Raw genomic sequence first — 19,681 nt, 5'->3', positions numbered from 1 at the left:
CTTAAATATCAATATTAGATTTATATTTTCTAAATATCAATAAGATCCTAAGGTTTGATTACTAGAGTAAATTCCACAGGTTACTAATTATGAGAGAATTATATTACTGACTTGAGAAAAATTCTCATAGTTGTATGTGCTGGAACAATCATGGGTTAAACCCAGTTAATCAGGTTTCTTTTAAGTTGAATATTTTGAGACTTTAATATGTGCAGTTATAAATCTTTGGAGAAAGGCTATATGTATGTGTCAGTATGTTAAGCGTGTTTGTCTTTCTGTGTGTGTGTGTGGTGTGTGTGTGTAAGTATGTATCCACATTTTCTGAGCTTATTTTAGCAATTATTCCCATCACAAAGCCAAGGTTTCAAACACTGCTGCAAATTCCTTTTTTGAAAGTTGGAAGCTTAGTATCAATTTACTTATTTTCTCTTTGTATTCATTCTATAATGGCACCTAATCTCCCCTAAACTGATAGATGCGACTAGAGGATACCAGTAAAGGTTATGTGCTCAGAAAAGCAAATAGAAATGCATGTAAATGATTTTCAAAGTATTACTCTCAACACACGATCTAGCTATTTTAATTCTACTATCAGAGATACTTAACCTTTGCTTGAGGTGGGAAGGCTGATAGCACTGTGGGAAGTTAAATGGATCTGCAGAAATGTCTCATGATTTCTGTGCTTATTTTCTTAAAAAATAAAATGAGGATAATGATGCTCAAATTAAATCTTTACTGAAAAAGGTGTCTGTATGTGTAGTGTTTAGTGTGGGTGAAGATTCTGTCCAAAAATCTGTTTGAAAGTCCTTTGAAAAAAGAAGTATTATTCTAAATTTACAATATAATTAGCAGTCTTCGGTTAATAGTGACTCCGGCACACTTCGGCTTTTAGCTTTCTGATTTTCCAGACTTCCTATTAATATACTATTCTATAAACAAAGACATGAAACTGTTTAATAATCCTAAAGGGAGAGTTAAAGTATTTCCCTTTAATACAAAAAGTCAATTCTAAATTATTTGGTTTGTAAATAGATGTTTTCATATGATGGGTTTCTTGAAGTTATATGCCCTTTAACCTAAAATTTACCCACTTTACAAACCATACCTGTGGTGTGGAAGGCCATTGGCTGGGGCACGAAGGAGAACTTCAACTCATTACTTCCCTGGGTGTAATGTGTATTAATGGTAGATGAATTCAAGTGTATAGCCATATTACGCCAATACTGTTTTATGACCACTCATGGTACAGAAAGACCAGGAGGCTGATTGAGTTGTTCATGCTAACACGTCTTCTGTTCTCTCTTTTTCCCTTGCCACTTTATACAGAGAGTGCAGCATCCGCATGAGTGTCCCTCTTGTGGAGGCTTTGGCTTTCTTCCATGCTCTGTATGCCATGGGAGCAAGATGTCCGTGTTTCGAAACTGCTTCACAGACTCTTTCAAAGCCCTGAAGTGTACAGCTTGCAATGAAAATGGTCTTCAGCGTTGTAAGAACTGTGCTGGTTAATTGGAATTTTTACCCAGGAAAAGCCTCATTTTATTAATCAAAGGCAATACTTTGGTTTATATATGTTTTTTAAATGGTTATGTTTATGGATTAATCAATAAACTTTGTTTATTATAATTGACTTTGTTGTGAATTTTTGTTGCAGTCATTTTTATTGATATGTTAAGTAAATGTTTATTTAACAACTACTCTTTGCCAACCCCTGTGCTAGACCCTGGTTTCTAAGTGGAATTAATGGAATACCCCAAACCATTCCAAGATATCCAAAGTCTGATTCCCAAAATGTGTTTGCTTGTTTAAAGAAAAGAACAAAATCTTTATAATGGTGCCTACTGCAACATTACCTTATTGACTGGATGAGCTTAGTAATTTCTTTTTAAGCTGTAGAATCTTTTTTTTTTTTCACCAGGAGCAGTGGTTCATGCCATAATCCCAGCACTTTGGGAGGCTGCAGTGGGCAGATCACAAGGTCAGGAGTTCAAGACCAGTCTGACCAACATAGTGAAACCCCATCTTGACTAAAAATATAAAAATTAGCCAGGTGTGGTGGTGTGTGCCTATAATCCCAGCTACTCAAGAGGCCGAGGCAGGAGAATGGTTTAAACCCCGTAGGCAGAGGTTGCAGTGAGCCGAGATTGCACCACCGCACTCCAGCCTGGGCAACAGAGCAAGACTCCATCTTAAAAATGAAAAAAAGAATAGTTTTTTTGTTTTGCTTTGTTTTTGCTGCAGAACAGTCTCAAAGCTGATGCTCTTAATAATAAACCACAATGTTATCAGATTATCAGATGGATTTCTAGGTGTTGATACAGAAGCTACCAGAAGACTTATCTGGACATTTATTTATTTAACTTTATTTTAGATTTGGGGCAACATGCGAAAATTTGTTAATAGAACTGCTTTGTCTCATTGTCACTTGAAACCCTTTCAAAAAGACAGCTCTTTATTGTCCTCTGAGCTGGATACCAGAGCACTATACAGTTTGAACACATTCTAGAAAAAATGCAGAAAAGGAAAATTTGCTGTAATTGTTGACTGATGGTTACCTGTATACATGTCTGTACTCTGACAGATTTGCCTATCAGTAATTTTTAGAAATTGCCTTTTCAGTATTTGTGATAAGGTGATCAAACTACTTTGCTCCTTGGTTTTCTGAAAAGCAACAATTATTTACAGAGTACTTTTTAATGAACCTTGACCGGTGTAAGGGATAGTTTCTGCTTTCATGGAGCTTACCCTTTAAGAAGTAAGGAATATTCAACAAGTAAATATGAGCAGGTATGTCCTATAGTACCATAAAAGGAGTACAATGTGCTGTGGGAAAGTATCACAGGAAGAATATCCTACATGAGGTAGAAAATAATGAGAAAGACTTTGTTGAGCAACTGATTTTACACTGAGACATGAGGGTAGTTGGAAAGCAGTTAGTCAACAAGCAAGGGAATAGTGCTTCAGGTAAAGAAATAGCATATGCGGCGGCCACAGGTCAGAGGAAAGGTGTGTAGTTGAAGAACTATAAGAAATCCAATATGGAAGTGATTGTCTCATAATAGTGGAGCAGTTTATGGCAGATTAAGCCTCCTGCTACTAATCCATGTGCACTCTGAACAAAATAATAAAAAACAAGCACAATTGTGAATGTACTAGAAAACAACCCAAAACAAAAAGAAACAGGAGAGGATTCATTCACTGAAAGGTCAGAAACATAACCTCACACTTAACCAGTTTTACCCTGCAGGCACTTTCCAGTTTTCATAGAATATGACTCATAAAGGAATTGTAGTCTTACTGGGTGGAAAAGATAGAGGTTGGTATCTGGAGCTGCCAGAATGTATGGAAGTGAGGGGAAAACTCCAAGAAATGAGGGGACCAAACAGAAGGGAGCCTCAACATCTGTTCATTAATTTCACCTAAATCCTGGGCTGATTCCTAACATTCACAGGCAGAGGAAATACATAGCCAAGAGACCAAAAGTTGATCAGAGAGATCAGCTGCTGCCTGTAGAATTCCTGAAACCAAACATCCATGGTTTTATAGTATCTTTTAGTATTTGACTACACGCTAGAACAAAACTCAAAATGAAAATTGGGTATAGAAAGGAGCTCCTTGAATATGAAATTCAAGAGCTAATATTACATATAATGGCAAAATATTGGATGCCCTCTCCATAAGATCAGAAACAGTGAATGAATATTCATTTTCATCACTTCTATTCAACATTGTGATGGAGGTTCTAGCTAGACAAATAAAGGTAGGAAAAAAGTCATACAAATTTAAAAAAAGCTCACTATTTTTATACAACATGATTGGGATGTATAAAATCTGAAGAAATTTATAAGCTATGGAACTAAAAACTAAAATTAGCAAAAGTATCGGATTCAAGGACATTATACAAAATTTGAAATGCACTATATAAGAAACACACAATCAGAATATAAAATTAATGTAATCCAATTCAAAGTATATCAGAAAACATCAAATACATGGAATACATTTTTCCAAATATGTGTAAGACTTCAACATTAAAAACTAAAATGTAGATTTTGCTGAGAAATTATAGAAGAACCTAATACATGGAGAAATATGTAATGTTCATGAATTGGAAGACTTTACATTTTAAAGGTATATATAGTTGCAATGCAATATCAATTAAAACCTCACCAGATTTTTAGTAGAATTTGACTAATAAATCTAAACTTACATAAAAATGCAAGTAACCTATATATTTTTGAACAAGTAGCATAAAATAATGAGAGACAAATAGATCAATACAATAGAATAGAAAATACATCCATGGCACACCCTTTGAGGGATACTGTCTGATAATATGTTATTCACTCTTTACACATGAATTTGAGGCTTAAAGAGGTCAAGTAATTTATCCCAGGCCAAACAGTGATCACTGGCAGAGCAGAACTTTGGCACTTATGTCCACGTGCTGGGTCCGATCATATGGCCTCTTATGAAAGATTTTTAAATTTGGCATGATAAGAAACTCTACTATATCAATAAACATAAGAAACATAATTAGAAGTCACATTCTAAGAGCATTAATTGACTGTGAAAATGTTGAATAAAGTAGATTGAAATTTGCCAAATATAAAAAAATATGTAGAAATAGATACACACATTAAAATTGACTGATTTTCAAGAAAGATGCCAGTTTGAGGCAATGGAGAAGAAAAAGTCTTCTCACAAACAGCACTGGAACAACTAGATTTCCATGTGGAAAAAATGACTATGATGACAACAACTACACAGCTACCACTACTCCTCCTGACACCTAGTTGGTAGAGGCCGGGGATACTGATAAAAATCCTACCAAACACAGTATAACCCTTTGCCTCACAAAAGGATTATCTAATCCAAAATGTCAGTAGTGCCAAGACTTACAAACCGTGGTGTAAATGTTGAAGCTAAATCAAGACAATATCTTTACAATCTTGGGATAGGTGAAGATGTTTTGGGCAAGTAAGTCCCAAAACTCCTAATCATAAATTGGACTTAAAGATTAAAATGTCCTCACAAAAGACATGTAAGAAAATGAAAAGGGAAGCCATAACATGGAGAAAATATTCACAATGTAAATGTCTGCCAAATGACTAAAATATGTAGAATATGTAAAGAATTCTGAAAAATCAAAAATAAGACAATCTAATGAGGAAATAGGTAACAAGTGCCTGCAAAAGAGGCAATGGATAGCCAAAAAGTTAGTAAAATACGACATCATTAGTCATTAGAGAAATGAAAATTAAAACCACAATATTATATTACTATACAACATTTAGAATGGTTAAAATTTTTAAAAAGATTGAAAATACCAAGTGTTAGTGTAGAGGTGGAGTAACTAAAACTCTCATATATTACTAATGGGAATGTTAAATGGTACAACCACTTGGGAAAACCTCTGACAGTTTCTGATAAAGGTAAATATACACCAAACACCAATTTACTCCTAGTTACTTACTCAGTAGAGCTAAGAGCATATGTCTACATTGCACAAGCATTTCGTGAAAGCTGTATTCATAATAGCCAAAAGTAGAGGCATCTCGAATGTTCATTGACAGGAGAATTGATAAACAAAGAAGTTGTGGAATATTAATAAAGAGTGATGCTGATTAAATTCCCAAAGATACAGTTTCTAATGCCACAATCCTAATTGTTGGAATCTTGAAAGATCAATATTCTTAAAGTCTATATCCCTGAAGTCTATTGTCCCTCCTAACATTTAACTAAATCCCCAAACCAAAATGACAGATGTGGAATTAGGTGATGCTCATGGCTTCTGAAAATGAATTTTAAATTTTTACCAATAAAGTTTGCTTTTTCTACTCACTATAATGTATTGTATGGAAAATGCTGATTAGTGAATTGGCCACATCATATGGCAATACCAAAAACTTCAGTTTAAAAATGCATCTTTTCATCCTCAGCAAACTGACACAAGAACAGAAAATGAAACACCGCATATTCTCACTCATAGGCGTGTGATGAAAAATGAGAACACATGGACACAGAAAGGGGAGTACTAAACACTGGGGTCTATTGGGGGGAAAAGGGGAGGGCCAGTGGGAGGGGGAGGTGGGGAGGGATAGCCTGGGGAGAAATGCCAAATGTGGGTGAAGGGGAGAAGCAAAGCAAAGCACACTGCCATGTGCGTACCTACGCAATGGTCTTGCACGCTCTGCTCATGTACCCCAAAACCTAAAATCCAATAAAAAATTAAAAAAAATGCATCTTTTGTCTGCATTGGCATTCCTTCCATCTTGTGAAACTATAGATGGGATTAATAAATTAAAGCCAAATTTCTTTGAAGACACCTGCACAGTCACCGATTGGCTTGAAGATAATCATGTACATGGTAGGAGAAGAAGGCATGCAATGGTGTTGTTGAGCCATCATCAGTATTGTTTCTGACAAATTTGTAGTCTGAATGTGAGTACATGTGGGACAGATTTCTCTGTACTCCTCAAAATAAAGAAGCATGGCACAGAAAGTGGGAAAATGTAATAGGGAATGCTCATGTAGCTGTATATCAAATCAAGGAAGAATTTAAAAGAGCAGCACCATGTGGAAAATTAATGTGGATGTATTCTCCAACATGAGCCATGCCCTAATAGAAAAAAAAAACTAAAAACAAAGCAAACAAAAAACAGCTATTCATCCTAACACAAGATTTCAAGGTTAACAATCATGAACATCCACCAGTTATTATTGCCTACCTTCATGCAATTGCCCGTAATCTAGATCTGTAATACACTTTCTTATCTTGAAAATTTTCTTAAGGTTTTTTGTTTTTTTTCTTCTTTTATTGCTTTACCACCATTATTTTAAATTGCCAGGTTTTTAAATTTTTATTTATTTTTTTATTGCATTCTCGGTTTTGGGGTGCATGTGAAGAACATGCAAGATTGTTGCATAGGTACACACATGGCAGTATGATTTGCTGCCTTCCTCCCCATCACCTATATCTGGCATTTCACCCCATGCTATCTCTCCCCAACTCCCCACCCTCCATTCTCCCTCCCCTATTTCTCCCCAACAGACCCCAGTGTGTGATGTTGCCCTCCCTGTGTCCAGGTGTTCTAATTGTTCAACACCCATCTATGAACGAGAACATGCAGTGGTTGGTTTTCTGTTCTTGTGTCAGTTTGCTGATAATGATGGTTTCCAGGTTCTTCCATGTCCCTACGAAAAAATCAAACTCATCGTTTTTGATTGCTGCATAATATTCCATGGTGTATATGTGCCACATTTTCCTTGTCCAGTCTATCATCGATGGGCATTTGGGTTGGTTCCAGGCCTTTGCTATTGTAAACAGTGCTGCAATGAACATTCGTGTGCATGTGTCCTTATAGTCGAACAATTTATAATTCTTGGGATATATACCCAGTAATGGGATTGCTGGGTCAAATGAGATTTCTATTTCTAAGACCTTGAGGAATCGCCACACTGTCTTCCACAATGGTTGAATTAATTTACACTCCCATCAACAGTGTAAAAGTGTTCCTATTTCTCCACATCCTCTCCAGCATCTGTTGTCTCCAGATTTTTTAATGATCGCCATTCTAACTGGTGTGAGATGGTATCTCAATGTAGTTTTGATGTGTATTTCTCTAAATGACCAGTGATGATGCGCAATTTTTATGTTTGTTGGCCTCATGTTTGTCTTCTTTTGTAAAGTGTCTGTTCATATCCTTCGTCCACTTTTGAATGGGCTTGTTTGTTTCTTACAAATCTGTTTTAGTTCTTTTAGATTCTGGCTATCAGCCCTTTGTCAGATGGGTAGATTTTTAAAATTCACTATGCTAAATTCCTTGCATCTTTTCCAAAGCTGGGGGTATAAATAATTTAAAGAGTTTTAGAGAAATATAACTGATTTTATATTGTTTTATTTTTTTTGCAAATTTGACACCACAAAGGTCAGTCACAGCATTGACTCTGTGAGTATATAAAAACATTGAAATTTAGTCAATGAAGAAATGTTATTTTTGTGTATTTGCTTTTGTGAAAGATGAAATTTATTGAAATCATGGCTCTTTGGGTGACTCATATGCACTGGTGACCAATCCTGGTTTTTGATGGATTCTGTCAGAAGACTTAGGTTGTCAGCCATGATATTTCAGGTGACCCCAGTTATATATAAGCTATTTCTTGGTGAATATAGTTTGTCTGCTCATAACTGTAATGCCCCTGCAACTGTCATTAGTGTTCATGTGTATAGAAATGCATGTCATTATTGCACATTTTATTGTGTAAAGTGGCCTATGAAGTTTTCTGCTGTGTTCTTATGCATTTTTCAAATAAATCCCCTTTTAAAGATGCAGATAATTGTCTTTTAAATGTTTTTAAAATTAATTTTCTGAGAATTATATTTTTCATATTTTGATCTTTCAGGATTTTAGACTTTAGTATTATGAAGTTTGAGACAGTGTCTTTCAGGATCACGGCTCCAACCTAATAAAGGGGCACACTAGTAACAAAAAGAAGAAGTTTTGGATTCTAGCAATAACATGAATGACTCTCATATATATTATGTTGAATAAACTAAATCAGGTGCAAAATTATGCCCTACATGATTCCATCTATATGAATCTATAGAATAGGCACAATGAATCTATAGAATTATTGACCTACAGGGATGAGGGGAAGAAAGTGGTAAGAAATTAAATATGACCAGAACTAAGACAGTGGAACATAATACAGGTAGCTAAGAGTTGATTTCTTCTTTATCTTGAAAGAGGGTGATATGGTCTGGCTCTGCGTCTCCACCCAAATCTCATTTTGTAGCTATCATAATCCCCATGTGTTGTGGGAAAGACCCAGTAGGAGATGTTTGAATCATGAGAGCAGGTCTTTCTCATGCTGTTCTTGTGATAGTGAATGGGTCTCATATGATCCGATGGTTTTAAAAATGGGACTTTCTCTGCACAAGCTCTCTCTTTGTCTGCTGCCATCAATGTAAGATGTGATTGCCTTCTGCCAAGATTGTGAGGTCTTCTCAGCCATGTGGAACTGTAAATCCAATTAAGTTCTTTCTTTTGCATATTGCCCAGTCTCTGGTATGTCTTTATCAGCAGCATGAAAATGGGCTAATACGGCAAATTGGTACCAGAAAAGTGGGGTGTTGCTGAAAAGAAATGTGAAAATTTTGTAAGGGACTTTAGAACTGGGTAACAGGAAGAGATTGGAACCATTTGGAGGGCTCAGAAGAAGAGAGAAAAATGTGGGAACATTTGGAACTTCCTAGAGACTTGTAGAATGTCTTTGACCAATATGTTGATACTGATATGAATAATAAAGTCTGGGCTGAGGTGGTCTCAGATAGAGACAAGGAACATGTTGGAAACTGGAGCAAAGGTGATTTTAGTTATGTTTTAGCAAAGAGATTGATGACATTTTGCCCCTGCCTTAGAGATTTGTGGAATGTTCAACTTGAGAGAGATGATTTAGGGTATTTAGTGGCTGAAATTTCTAAGTAGCAAAGCATTCAAGAGATGATTTGGGTGCTGTTAGAAGCATTCAGTTTTAAAAGGAAAACAGAGCATTAAAGTTTGGAAAATTTGCAGGGCTGACAATGAAAAAGAAAAGAAAATCCCATTTTCTGAGGAGAAATTAAAGCTGGCTGCAGAAATTTGCATAAGTAATGAGGAGCTGGATGTTAACAAGACAGCGGGGAAAATGTATCTAGACATGTCAGGGACTTTCACAGCATCCCCTTCCATCACAGACTGGAAGGTTGAGGAGGAAAAAATGGTTAGGCAGCTAGGCTTAGGGTCCCTCTGCTGTACACAGTCTAGGGACTTGGTGCCCTCTCTCCTAGCTGCGCCAGCCATGACTAAAAGGGGGCAATGTAGAACTCAGGCTGCTGTTTCAGAGGATGGAAGCCCCAAGCCCTGGCAGCTTCCACACGGTGTTGAACCCACAGGTACACAGAAGTCAAGAATTGAGGTTTGGGGACCTCCACCTAGATTTCAGAGGATGTATGGAAATGCCTGGGAGCCCAAGCAGAATTTTGCTGCAGCAGTGGGGGTGTCACGGAGAACCTTTTAGGGCAGTGCAGAAGGGACATGTGGTGTTGGAGCCCCCATATAGAGTCTTTACTGGGGCACCACCTAGTGTAGCTGTGAGAAGAGGGCCACCATCCTCCAGACCCCAGAATGGTGAATCCACTGACAGCTTTGCACCATGCACCTGGAAAAGCCACAGTCACTGAATGTCACCCTGTGAAGGCAGCCAAAAAGAAGCCTGTACCCTGCAAAGCCACAGGGGTAGAGCTGTCCAAAACTATGGGAACCTACCTCTTACATCGGTGTGACCTGGATGTGAGATAAGGAGTCAAAGATCATTTTTGGAGCTTCAAGATTCGACTGCCTTGCTGGTTTTCAGACTTGAATGGGGCCTGTAGCCCCTTCATTTTGGTCAACTTCTCCAATTTGGAATGGGTGTATTTACCCAGTGTGTGTACCCCCATTGTATCTAGGAAATAACCAACTTGTTTCTGATTTTACAGGCTCACAGGCAGAAGGGACTTACTTGCCTTGTCTTAGATGAGACTTTGGCCTGTGGACTTTTGAGTTAATGCTCAAATGAGTTGAAACACTGGGAGACAGGAAGGTATGATTGGTTTTGAAATGTGAAGATATGAGATTTGGGAGGGTTCAGGGCAGAATGACATGGTTTGGCTCTGTGTCCCCACCCAAATCTCATCTTGTAGCTTCCGTATTTCCCACATGTTGTGGGAGGGACCCAGTGGGGATGATTGAATCATGGGGAGAGGTCTTTCCAGTGCTGTTCTCCTGATAGTGAAAGGTTCTTACAAGATCTGATGGTTTTAAAAATGGGTGTTTTTCTGCACAAGCTCTCTCTTTGCCCACAGCCATCCATGTAAGATATGACTTGCTGCTCCTTGCCTTCTGGTATTACTGTGAGGCCTCCCTAGCCATGTAGAACTGTAAGCCCAACAAACCTCTTTCTTCTGTAAATTGCCCAGTCTTGTTATGTCTTTATCAGCGGTGTGAAAATGAACCAATACAGAGGGAAAGAGTATCTTGTAACAGGGACAGTTTCTTATCACTCTTCTAACATGGTTGTGAGATTCTAAGTAGAATCTTGAAATGTTCTTAGTATTTGAGCCCTGGCTCTGTTTCTGCAAATCCAGCCATAGTCTTAATGTCCTTCTTGTCTGAGGTAATAATAATCAGGTTGGAGAATTAGAAGAGTACAAGGGAATCTAATTTTTAGGCCCTATCCTAAACCCTTGGGCTATGAGGACCAAAGCTCCTAGACTCTAAATTATATTCAAAAGAAATTCATTTCTATCTTGTATTCCTTTCCTGTATGCATTGCCATGAGATTAAAGTGTTGTGTTTTCTGTTGATTATCAGTAAGCCTCTAAGGAAGAATATTATACAAGAGTAATGAAACTTGAAAAAAATAAACTCAGACACCTCCAAGAACTGCAAAAGTTAATGAGAGTAATAGGCTCAGATCAAGCTTAGAATAGGCTTATTTAAACATAAATTTATGTTAACTTTCTAGGATAACTTGCTTTAGACATTTCACATTGATCTATTTCAGTTTTATTACATATACATGGGAAATAATAATAACTGCTATATTTACCTCACACTGTCATAGTATGGAATAAATTCAAATATATAGGAAGGTACTTTAAAAAGACAAAGCATACTATTGAGGCATTGAAATAATTTTATAATTAACACAAAAATTATGCATTAGCAATACATCTTTTTATTGGCCAGATTTTTTTAAAAAACCTAACATTTGTTGAGCATTCTTCTGATTGCTTGGTTTTTAAGAAGGTACCTCATTTATTCTTCACACTATCCCGTAATTTTATAGATGAAGAGACTGTGATTCAGTGTTAATTAATTGTCTGAAAGTCTGGAAATTTATGGTAATTTGTTGTATCTTCAATGTCCATGTGAGTTGCCTTTATGTCTAGTATAAAGTGGGAAAGTAGTCAAGCAAAGAATAAACTTGCTCAAAGATAAACCTAACATAAGCAATAAAGTTGGAATGAAAAGTCTGTCCTGAGCTTCTATGCTTTTACAACTTTGTACATTTTTCCTGGCAACTCTCAATTGATTTCAAAAGTCATGTTGGGTTATTTACAAAGGATATATAGTAATGCCATCAAGGCTGGATTTGATTCACAAATTTTTTAAAAAGATTAAGGAAGGGATCTTAAAAAATGATCATCCTAAATGCATAGAAATACATGTTTATTTTCTATTCTGTCGTTATAAGGTCTTTTTAAAAAAGATAAATTATTAGTATATTGATTAAAGTTGTATCTAGTTTTTCAGGCATAAACCTCATACATGAAAAGAAGCTACTCTGGGCTCCTTCAAAGTGGAGAGAAAATTTAAAGAGTCTTCTAGAAAGCAATCAGAATGTAATACCATTTTGGATTTTTGTGATTATTTCTCCTGAACTTTTAAAGTTTCCATATCCACAACTAATTTGACAGTATTTTTTTCTTAGTATTTGACTTAGGTAGTTATTTCCAAGTCATTAAAGTTATTTTTCATAGAATAAACAGCTTTCTTTCCTTTCTTCACTTTTACATTTAATTAAGATTAATGTTATTAGGCTAAACAATTAAATATATAATTATATATGTATAATTATAAACACAATTATACAGCAATCAAACTTAGGAAGAAATGAAGTTGACTCTTAGGATAATAATTTGTCTGCTGGCAATCAAAGTGTGCCAGCAGCAAGAGTGGTTCTCCGGGTCAGAGAACATTCAGGGGATGAGAGGCATCAGAAGGAACATACCACAGAGGGAATGGGGAAAGTCTGCCAACTTTGAAAGTATGTGAAGTCTGAGTTGGCTAAGAAAGCTTTAGCTAACTTATGTGGCCATGACAGTAACCAAGGGCATTGTTGATGATATACTCAAGATTATTCATCATCACCTTTCTGACCTCCCATCAGGCTCATTGGCAACTTAGGTACCAGCTTTTCTAATGCTGACCATGCTTGATGGGAGGCTCATTCACTTTAGAAGACATGTTGCTCTTCGTGCACCTTCTTCAGTTAAAAAGAGACAATCTAATCAAGCATGCTGCAGCAGCGGCAGCAGACTCCTGCTTTACTGGACGTGACTGCAGTGGATTCCTATCAAGAACCACCTTCCTCCTTGGGCATTCTTTGACAGGCTATAATAATTCTGGTCAGTAGAGATAAAAAATATTTTTCATCTATGGAGAAGTAGCCGTGTCTCAAAGCACAATTCCTCTAGGAAAAGAAGGAGTACTCGTTACGATGGAAACTTTTGTTCTTGTTCTATTTTGAACTTTTTGAATTATTCTACTAAACCTAGCACAGAATACATTCTAAAATTTAAAATGTATAATTTGGTGGCAAGGTGACTTTGAATTGGAATATAGCTTTCATAGAAGAATACAAGATGTCCTAAAATCATTGGTTATATGTAGTAAAACTGGAGTCTACTTTTAATCAATATCTAGAAAATCCATATTGATTCTTTGCACAGCACATGCCTCATTTAGCATTCTGTACCCCAAAGTTGTCACCTTTTTTTCTCTATATTTTCTGTGGTCTTAATCCTTTTTCTTACACCATTTCGTTAGAGGAATATAAATACAAATGTTATCTGAGTGTCCAGAATGGAGGTCATAGATCAGTTAGAAAGCAAAAATATTTGCATAATTTGGAAATGGTGCTATGGTGCAGTGCTGATTTATTCCAGCAAATGAAGTTAAAATTAATGGAAAACAGTAATTTTTTAATTTTTGTTCTTCTGAATTGCTGGTTGCTTTCATTCCTATTTTGAACATTTCATCTGATGAAACCTGAAGACACTAGAAGAAGCACTGGTACAAAATCTAAGGTTTTGCTTCCTGGAATACCAGATGCCACTTCATTGCTGTGGAGTTTACATGTATGCTTTGACCTTTAAATGTCTGTTCTGAGTGACCTGTCTCCTATAGATTTTACCTAGAGATAGAACTGGCAATATATTTTCCATTACACTTTTGTGTTCTGGCAATAAAATATCATAGCATGCTTTATTTTTAGTAAAAAGAAATACAAACTGCTTTTCAGAGCATTCTTCCCTCAGGTAAAAATGCTACAATCTTGCATTTTTTCAGTAGTTGCTCTAAAATCTTTTGCGCTTATAAATATGTGAATAGCTACCAGTAGCTCTATTCCTCATCCCATATGTGCTTCTTCCCATTTTCCTGTCCTTTCCTGTTTGCAGAAATAGGAGTTGGGGATGATTTTTGTGTCTGTTTGTGAAGTAGGAGTACTTTTGTCTCTAAATTAAATATTTGAATTTGTTAGTAATGTTATGGTGATAAGTAATTATAGAAAACTCCCAGAATTTCTGGAATCAAGACTAGCTATGTGACATTCAGCTCAAAAATATATTAGGCATTGTGAGGGAGATTAATAAATATAATCTGACATGGTTTTTCCCCTATCATGATTGGGAAGATAAGACATCTTAAAGATAATAGAACACAAACTGTATTATGCAGGTTACTGCTTATCAGATGACTGTTGGAGACAATAAATATTATAGAATGCTTAAAGGAGCAGAGTGTATAAACATGAGAGCCTTTTTTGGTAGAATTAACTTAAAGCAGCATGTTTGATAACAACTAGGATTTCTACAGCAAAGATATGGGTGGAAAGTCACAGCTCAGCTATGGAATCAGGCAGGTGGAAAACAAAATGCTTACCACAAAATACTTAGCCTGGCAGATGGCAAGCATTCATTGCATGCTTCGAATTATCCCAAAGATGACAATAACAGGCAGTGTTAGGCTCTGGATCCTGACTATCTGGTTTTCAATCCCAGTTCTGCCATTTACTAGCTATAGGTCTTTAGGCAAGTAACTTCTACTTTCTGTGCCTCAGTTCTCTTATTGGTTAAATGAAAATAATACTAGTTTCAAATGAAAAGGGTTTCTTGGATGATTAGGTTAATATGCATTATGTCTTTATTTCAATACCTACCATATATGGTTAGAGATAATCTGGGACTAGATAGTGACAAGCTTTGAAGGTGCAGGCATTTTTATTTATCCTGTAGGCAATCAAGGCATTTTCAGTCAAGGTATTTATTCTATGAAATGTTGATTTGGAAAAAGAAAGTAATTATATATTAAAAGAACTGAGGGGGCTGGGAAAAATAAGTTGAGATTTGGGGTGCAATTTGTACTCTTAACCAATGACATTATGTGACACTATTTTTGCATAATCAGAATACTTGAGTCTGTGAACGAAAAGTTAGAAGTGGGAATGGATCCTATAAATATTACTGTTAATATTTTTGCTCAAAATATTTTTGCTCCCCACCCCCATGATGTTGGACTATTGATATAACTATCTTGGTATTCAAAGTTTTCTAATAAGGGCAAAAGCAATGGTTCTGTTGATAATGATTCGTTCACAAGGCCATTTTTAGTTTCTGATGCTATCAATCATGCAGAAAAAAAAGCTACTGATTGGCTGAATAATTGATTCTGTTTATCAGTGGGGCATGTATTGCCAATATACAATTTGGAAAGGAAGAAGGATGTCTAGAACCCAGACCGTTTCTTAGACACCACCTAGTGCTACCACATGTAGAGATAAAAGCTAATGGAAGATGACAGTACTGCAGCAAAAGCAGGACAACCAGAAGGTAGGAGCTTCTAGAAGGAAAGTTTTAGATTTTAGATTAGCCTACTAGGAGAAGAACCCATTCAACTGAGGTGCAGGCTTAACATGAAAAAACGTAAAAAAGAAGTGTATAAATACAAACCAAATGTGATGATCAGGTGCGGAAACACAGATGGGAATATTTACCCATATTATAACTTTATATATTATCTTAATATGTGTAAGTATCAACCAATATCCCTACTTTTCCCTTCTCACTTTCCCCTATTTGATTTATGGAATGTAGAGTTGATAATCAACTTGATAATTGAGTCCATATTTAACTGTAAACGCCAATCAAAGGCCCATCAATTATTGTCAGGCATTGTCTCTATAGCTGGGTCAGCTTCATCCTTCTGTAGTTCAGTCACTATTTCATTTTGAATCTGGGGAAAATCTGGGTTAAAATGAAATATTTATGGTTTTTTACTGTTGAGGGAGATACTTTCAGCAGAGCTTATAGCTGATGAGAAAATTTTTTAAACATTGGTATAATGCTGTGCTTTGGAGAATACTGTCTGGGGATTGGAGTGTGAACTAAAAATATGAATACATTTGATTCCTTTTTTTTCTGGCCTGTACAGGAATCTGGAATAGCAAGTGTAACCTAGTAGGAAGCGACAAGCATCAGTTATCAAACTGAACAGGATGTGTCTACAACAGTGACCTCAAGTTGTGGCAAAAAATATGCCACCAGTGGAATGATCATATACTAGTTCGGGGAAGCAGGATCCTCTCAGGATTTTGAAAAATCTATGTGGTTGAAGAAACCCTTGCATGTGAGATATTTCCTCCCAATTAATAAGAAGAATGGAGATTTGAGTAATTGATTGGATAAAATAAAATAATGTTATAGAAGGCATATGCAGAACATTTTCTTTGCAGATCTGAGATGTAGGAATAATTTTTGATGCATAAAATTACTCATTTCTGAATATTAAACTAAAATAACATTACCATATCTTTTTCCTTGTAAAATAAAGAAATACAGAAAATAGAAACCCCAAACACAGCACAAATGCAGTCCTTGAAATTATTTGCTTCAGGACATGTTATGGTCCAGAGTTTTTTCCCCTCCAAATTTCATGTTGAAATGTGACCTCTAATGTTGGAAGTGGGGCCTAGTGGAAGGTATTGAATCATGTAGCACATCTCTCATGAATGGCTTGGTGCCCCTCCCATGGTAACAAGTGAGTTCTCTGTTCGTTCTCATGAGAGCTGGTTGTTTAAAGAGCCTGGTTCTTCCTCCTGTCTCTCACTTCCATTCCCACCATGTGTTGTGCCTTCTCCTGTTTGGCCTTTTGCCGTAATTGTAAGTTTCCTGAGGCTCTTGCTGAAGCAGATCCCAACACCATGCTTCCTGTATAGAATGCAGAACTGTGAGCAATTATTCCTTTTCTTGAAAAATTACTGAGTCTGAAGTATTTCTTTATTGTGATGCAAAAACAGACTGATGTGAGACATTTGCCTACATTTGCAAGAGCAGTATAAATTTGGATCATTCTGTAAATATATTTCTTCTTACTAATTTTTATTCTTCAAATTAAGAAACAGACCATTCTCTTCTTCAACACTTTTTAAAATGTGGCTCCAATGTCATCTTAGCCAGAGAACTTCCCTAACTACTCTATCTAAACTACGACTTTCCCAATCCCCATTTGATGCCAATTTGTTTTACTTCAAAGCACTTGTGAGTACCTGAAACGATAGTATATATTTAGTTGTTTATCATGGCAGGGCATCGTTCACTGTCTTATCCTTCAATACCGGAACAATGACAGTTATGCAATAAAAACTCAGTAAATATTTGTTGACTAAATTTATTCAACTGTTTATATAATTCAATAAAACTTTATTCATTTATTGATGTAGGTAATGCAAATATTTTGCTAATATATTGCTATGTAATCTACTTTTTTGGTTATTGTTATTATGGTAGAATTAATTTTATGTATTCTACTCCTTTCTTTTGATGAAGTTATTATGGGGAATAATTTTGTTTTCCAATCGTATTTCTGAGTGATTTATAGATAGTTTGCTTTTGAAAAGTTGATTTGTAAACTTACTTTGTATCTGACCAATTTTTTCAATTCTTAGTAGTAATTCCAAAAATATTCTAAAATGATATTTAATATCTAAAAATATGCTGAAGTTTGTAGATACATAGTAGTATATTGAATGTTGAAAATGATTGATTGGTAAGCTTATGGAGGCTTCTGAATAGATTATAACCTTCTTGCTGATATTAGTACAGGTTGACTGTCTCTTACCTGAAATGCTTGGGAGCAGAAGTGTTTTGAAATTTGATTTTTTGATTGTGGAATATTTGCCTATACATAATGAGCTATCTTGAAGATGGAACCCATATCTAAACAATAAATTTATTTATATTTTCTATACATCTTACACACATAGCCTGGAGCTAATTTTATTTTAAATAATTTTGTGCACGAAGCAAAGTTTTGACTGTATTTTTACTATGACCTGTCACATGAGGTTAGGTGAGGGGATTCTTCACTTGTGGCATCATGTTGTCATTCTAAAATTTTCATATTTTGAAACATTCGGATTTCAGATTCATATTATAAATGCTCGGTCTGTAGTGTTTTTTAACCTTTTTATCAGTAAGGAAAAGAATGATATTTGACTCATGTTGTATTTCTAAGATTTGCTGAATGACTAGTTGATTGCCACATATCTTTACATCTCTTGCTATTCAAATCCAATCAAGTATGGAAACATAACACAAGAAGGAAGAGACACAGAGTATAACTCTTGACGACTGGTTGAAATCTGTGAACTGACAAATTCCATTTTTTTGGCCCCATTCAAATCCTCCTATAGAGTAGGTGGAGGAGAAAGAGGAAATATAGAAATTAGTCACCTAATACGTGCCTCTGCTGTGCAAATAACTACATTTGTTGTCAGATTGAGGAACTTCAGGCTCCTGTTCTCCCTTTATTCTCCCCAGTTCCATTCTGAGAAGTGTTTAGTGACTTAGAAAGAGTAGTATAGAGGAGGGATAGCATTAGGAGAAATAGCCACAGTAGATGATGGGTTCATAGGTGCAGCAAACCACCATGGCATGTGTATAACTATGTAACAAACCGACATGTTCTGCACATGTACTGCAGAACTTAAAGTATAATAATAATAAAAAAAGAAGACAAACAAATGGCCAACAGGCAAAGGAAAAAAAAGAGCAGTATAAACTATACACATGAAGTCAGCAGCATTTATCTATCTTCTCATTCAAATGCAGTCATCCCTCAATAAGTATAGTGGCCAGAAAATGCACTATAAAATACACATTGTGTTTGAATCCTTTTCCCAGGATAGGTTGGTAGTGGTGATAATGCTTCTCAAGACCCACTACTGAGTGCAAAGTAAAGAAATCTTTTAACCACTCAAACTACACCCATAGATGCATTCAATACAAGGAAGAAGTTGATTCAAGGCTGCAATCTTCTAACCCTTTTAAAGCTCTTGGCTAAACTCCACTTTCCTTGTACTTCAGAATAGCTGAAATCTCTGCCAACAATGTTTGGTATATATTACCTTCCTCAGAACAACATAAATATTTTATAGCCTGGAATGCAGCTATAACAACATGAACTGAGAAGTTCAATGGAGTTATTCACTCTAAAAATTAACTTCTTGAATTGAAAAACTTATTACTTTTCTAAGTAGAGATAGAAAAACTTCAATTCAGATTATAAATGAAAGGTTTTTATTTATATTACCTAGAATTTCCCACATAGGGCATAAGTTGAGAACTGAGCTATGGTTGTTCCTTAGAGAGAATTCTCCTTTTTGTTTGCCAGCTCATTCCTGATTTCTTGTATGGAAAAAGCAGAATTTACATTCTAAACCCCACTGAGATGCTAAAAGTGGGCATATGGATGTAACTCATTGGAATACTCATCTGGGAAAATTAGTGAAAAATTATAGAACAGAATTAGCAGCA

The 19,681-nt window shown here is 35.9% G+C and overlaps 1 protein-coding gene across 3 annotated transcripts in view; it reads left to right on the top strand.

Annotated features, from left to right (window-relative positions):
- Positions 1–1,588, top strand: part of GRXCR1 (glutaredoxin and cysteine rich domain containing 1) — a 156,446-nt gene extending 154,858 nt beyond the window's left edge. For 2 of the 3 annotated variants that reach the window (XR_004740964.3, XR_008480250.2), the window contains one exon: positions 1,327–1,455. Coding sequence is in view for 1 of the 3 variants with exons in the window: in XM_002745885.5 (XP_002745931.1) it covers positions 1,327–1,506 (180 nt within the window). In the remaining 2 variants the exon portion in view is untranslated. Of the gene's footprint in view, positions 1–1,326 lie in introns of all 3 variants that reach the window. The other variant, XM_002745885.5, reaches the window with a different exon arrangement.
- The last annotated feature ends 18,093 nt before the right edge of the window (positions 1,589–19,681 follow it).

The sequence above is a fragment of the Callithrix jacchus genome, chromosome 3, assembly GCF_049354715.1.
Source record: "Callithrix jacchus isolate 240 chromosome 3, calJac240_pri, whole genome shotgun sequence".
Lineage (NCBI taxonomy): Eukaryota > Metazoa > Chordata > Mammalia > Primates > Cebidae > Callithrix > Callithrix jacchus.
The sequence above is the reverse complement of the archived record's forward strand: the minus strand, read 5'-3'. Positions and strand labels throughout refer to the sequence as shown.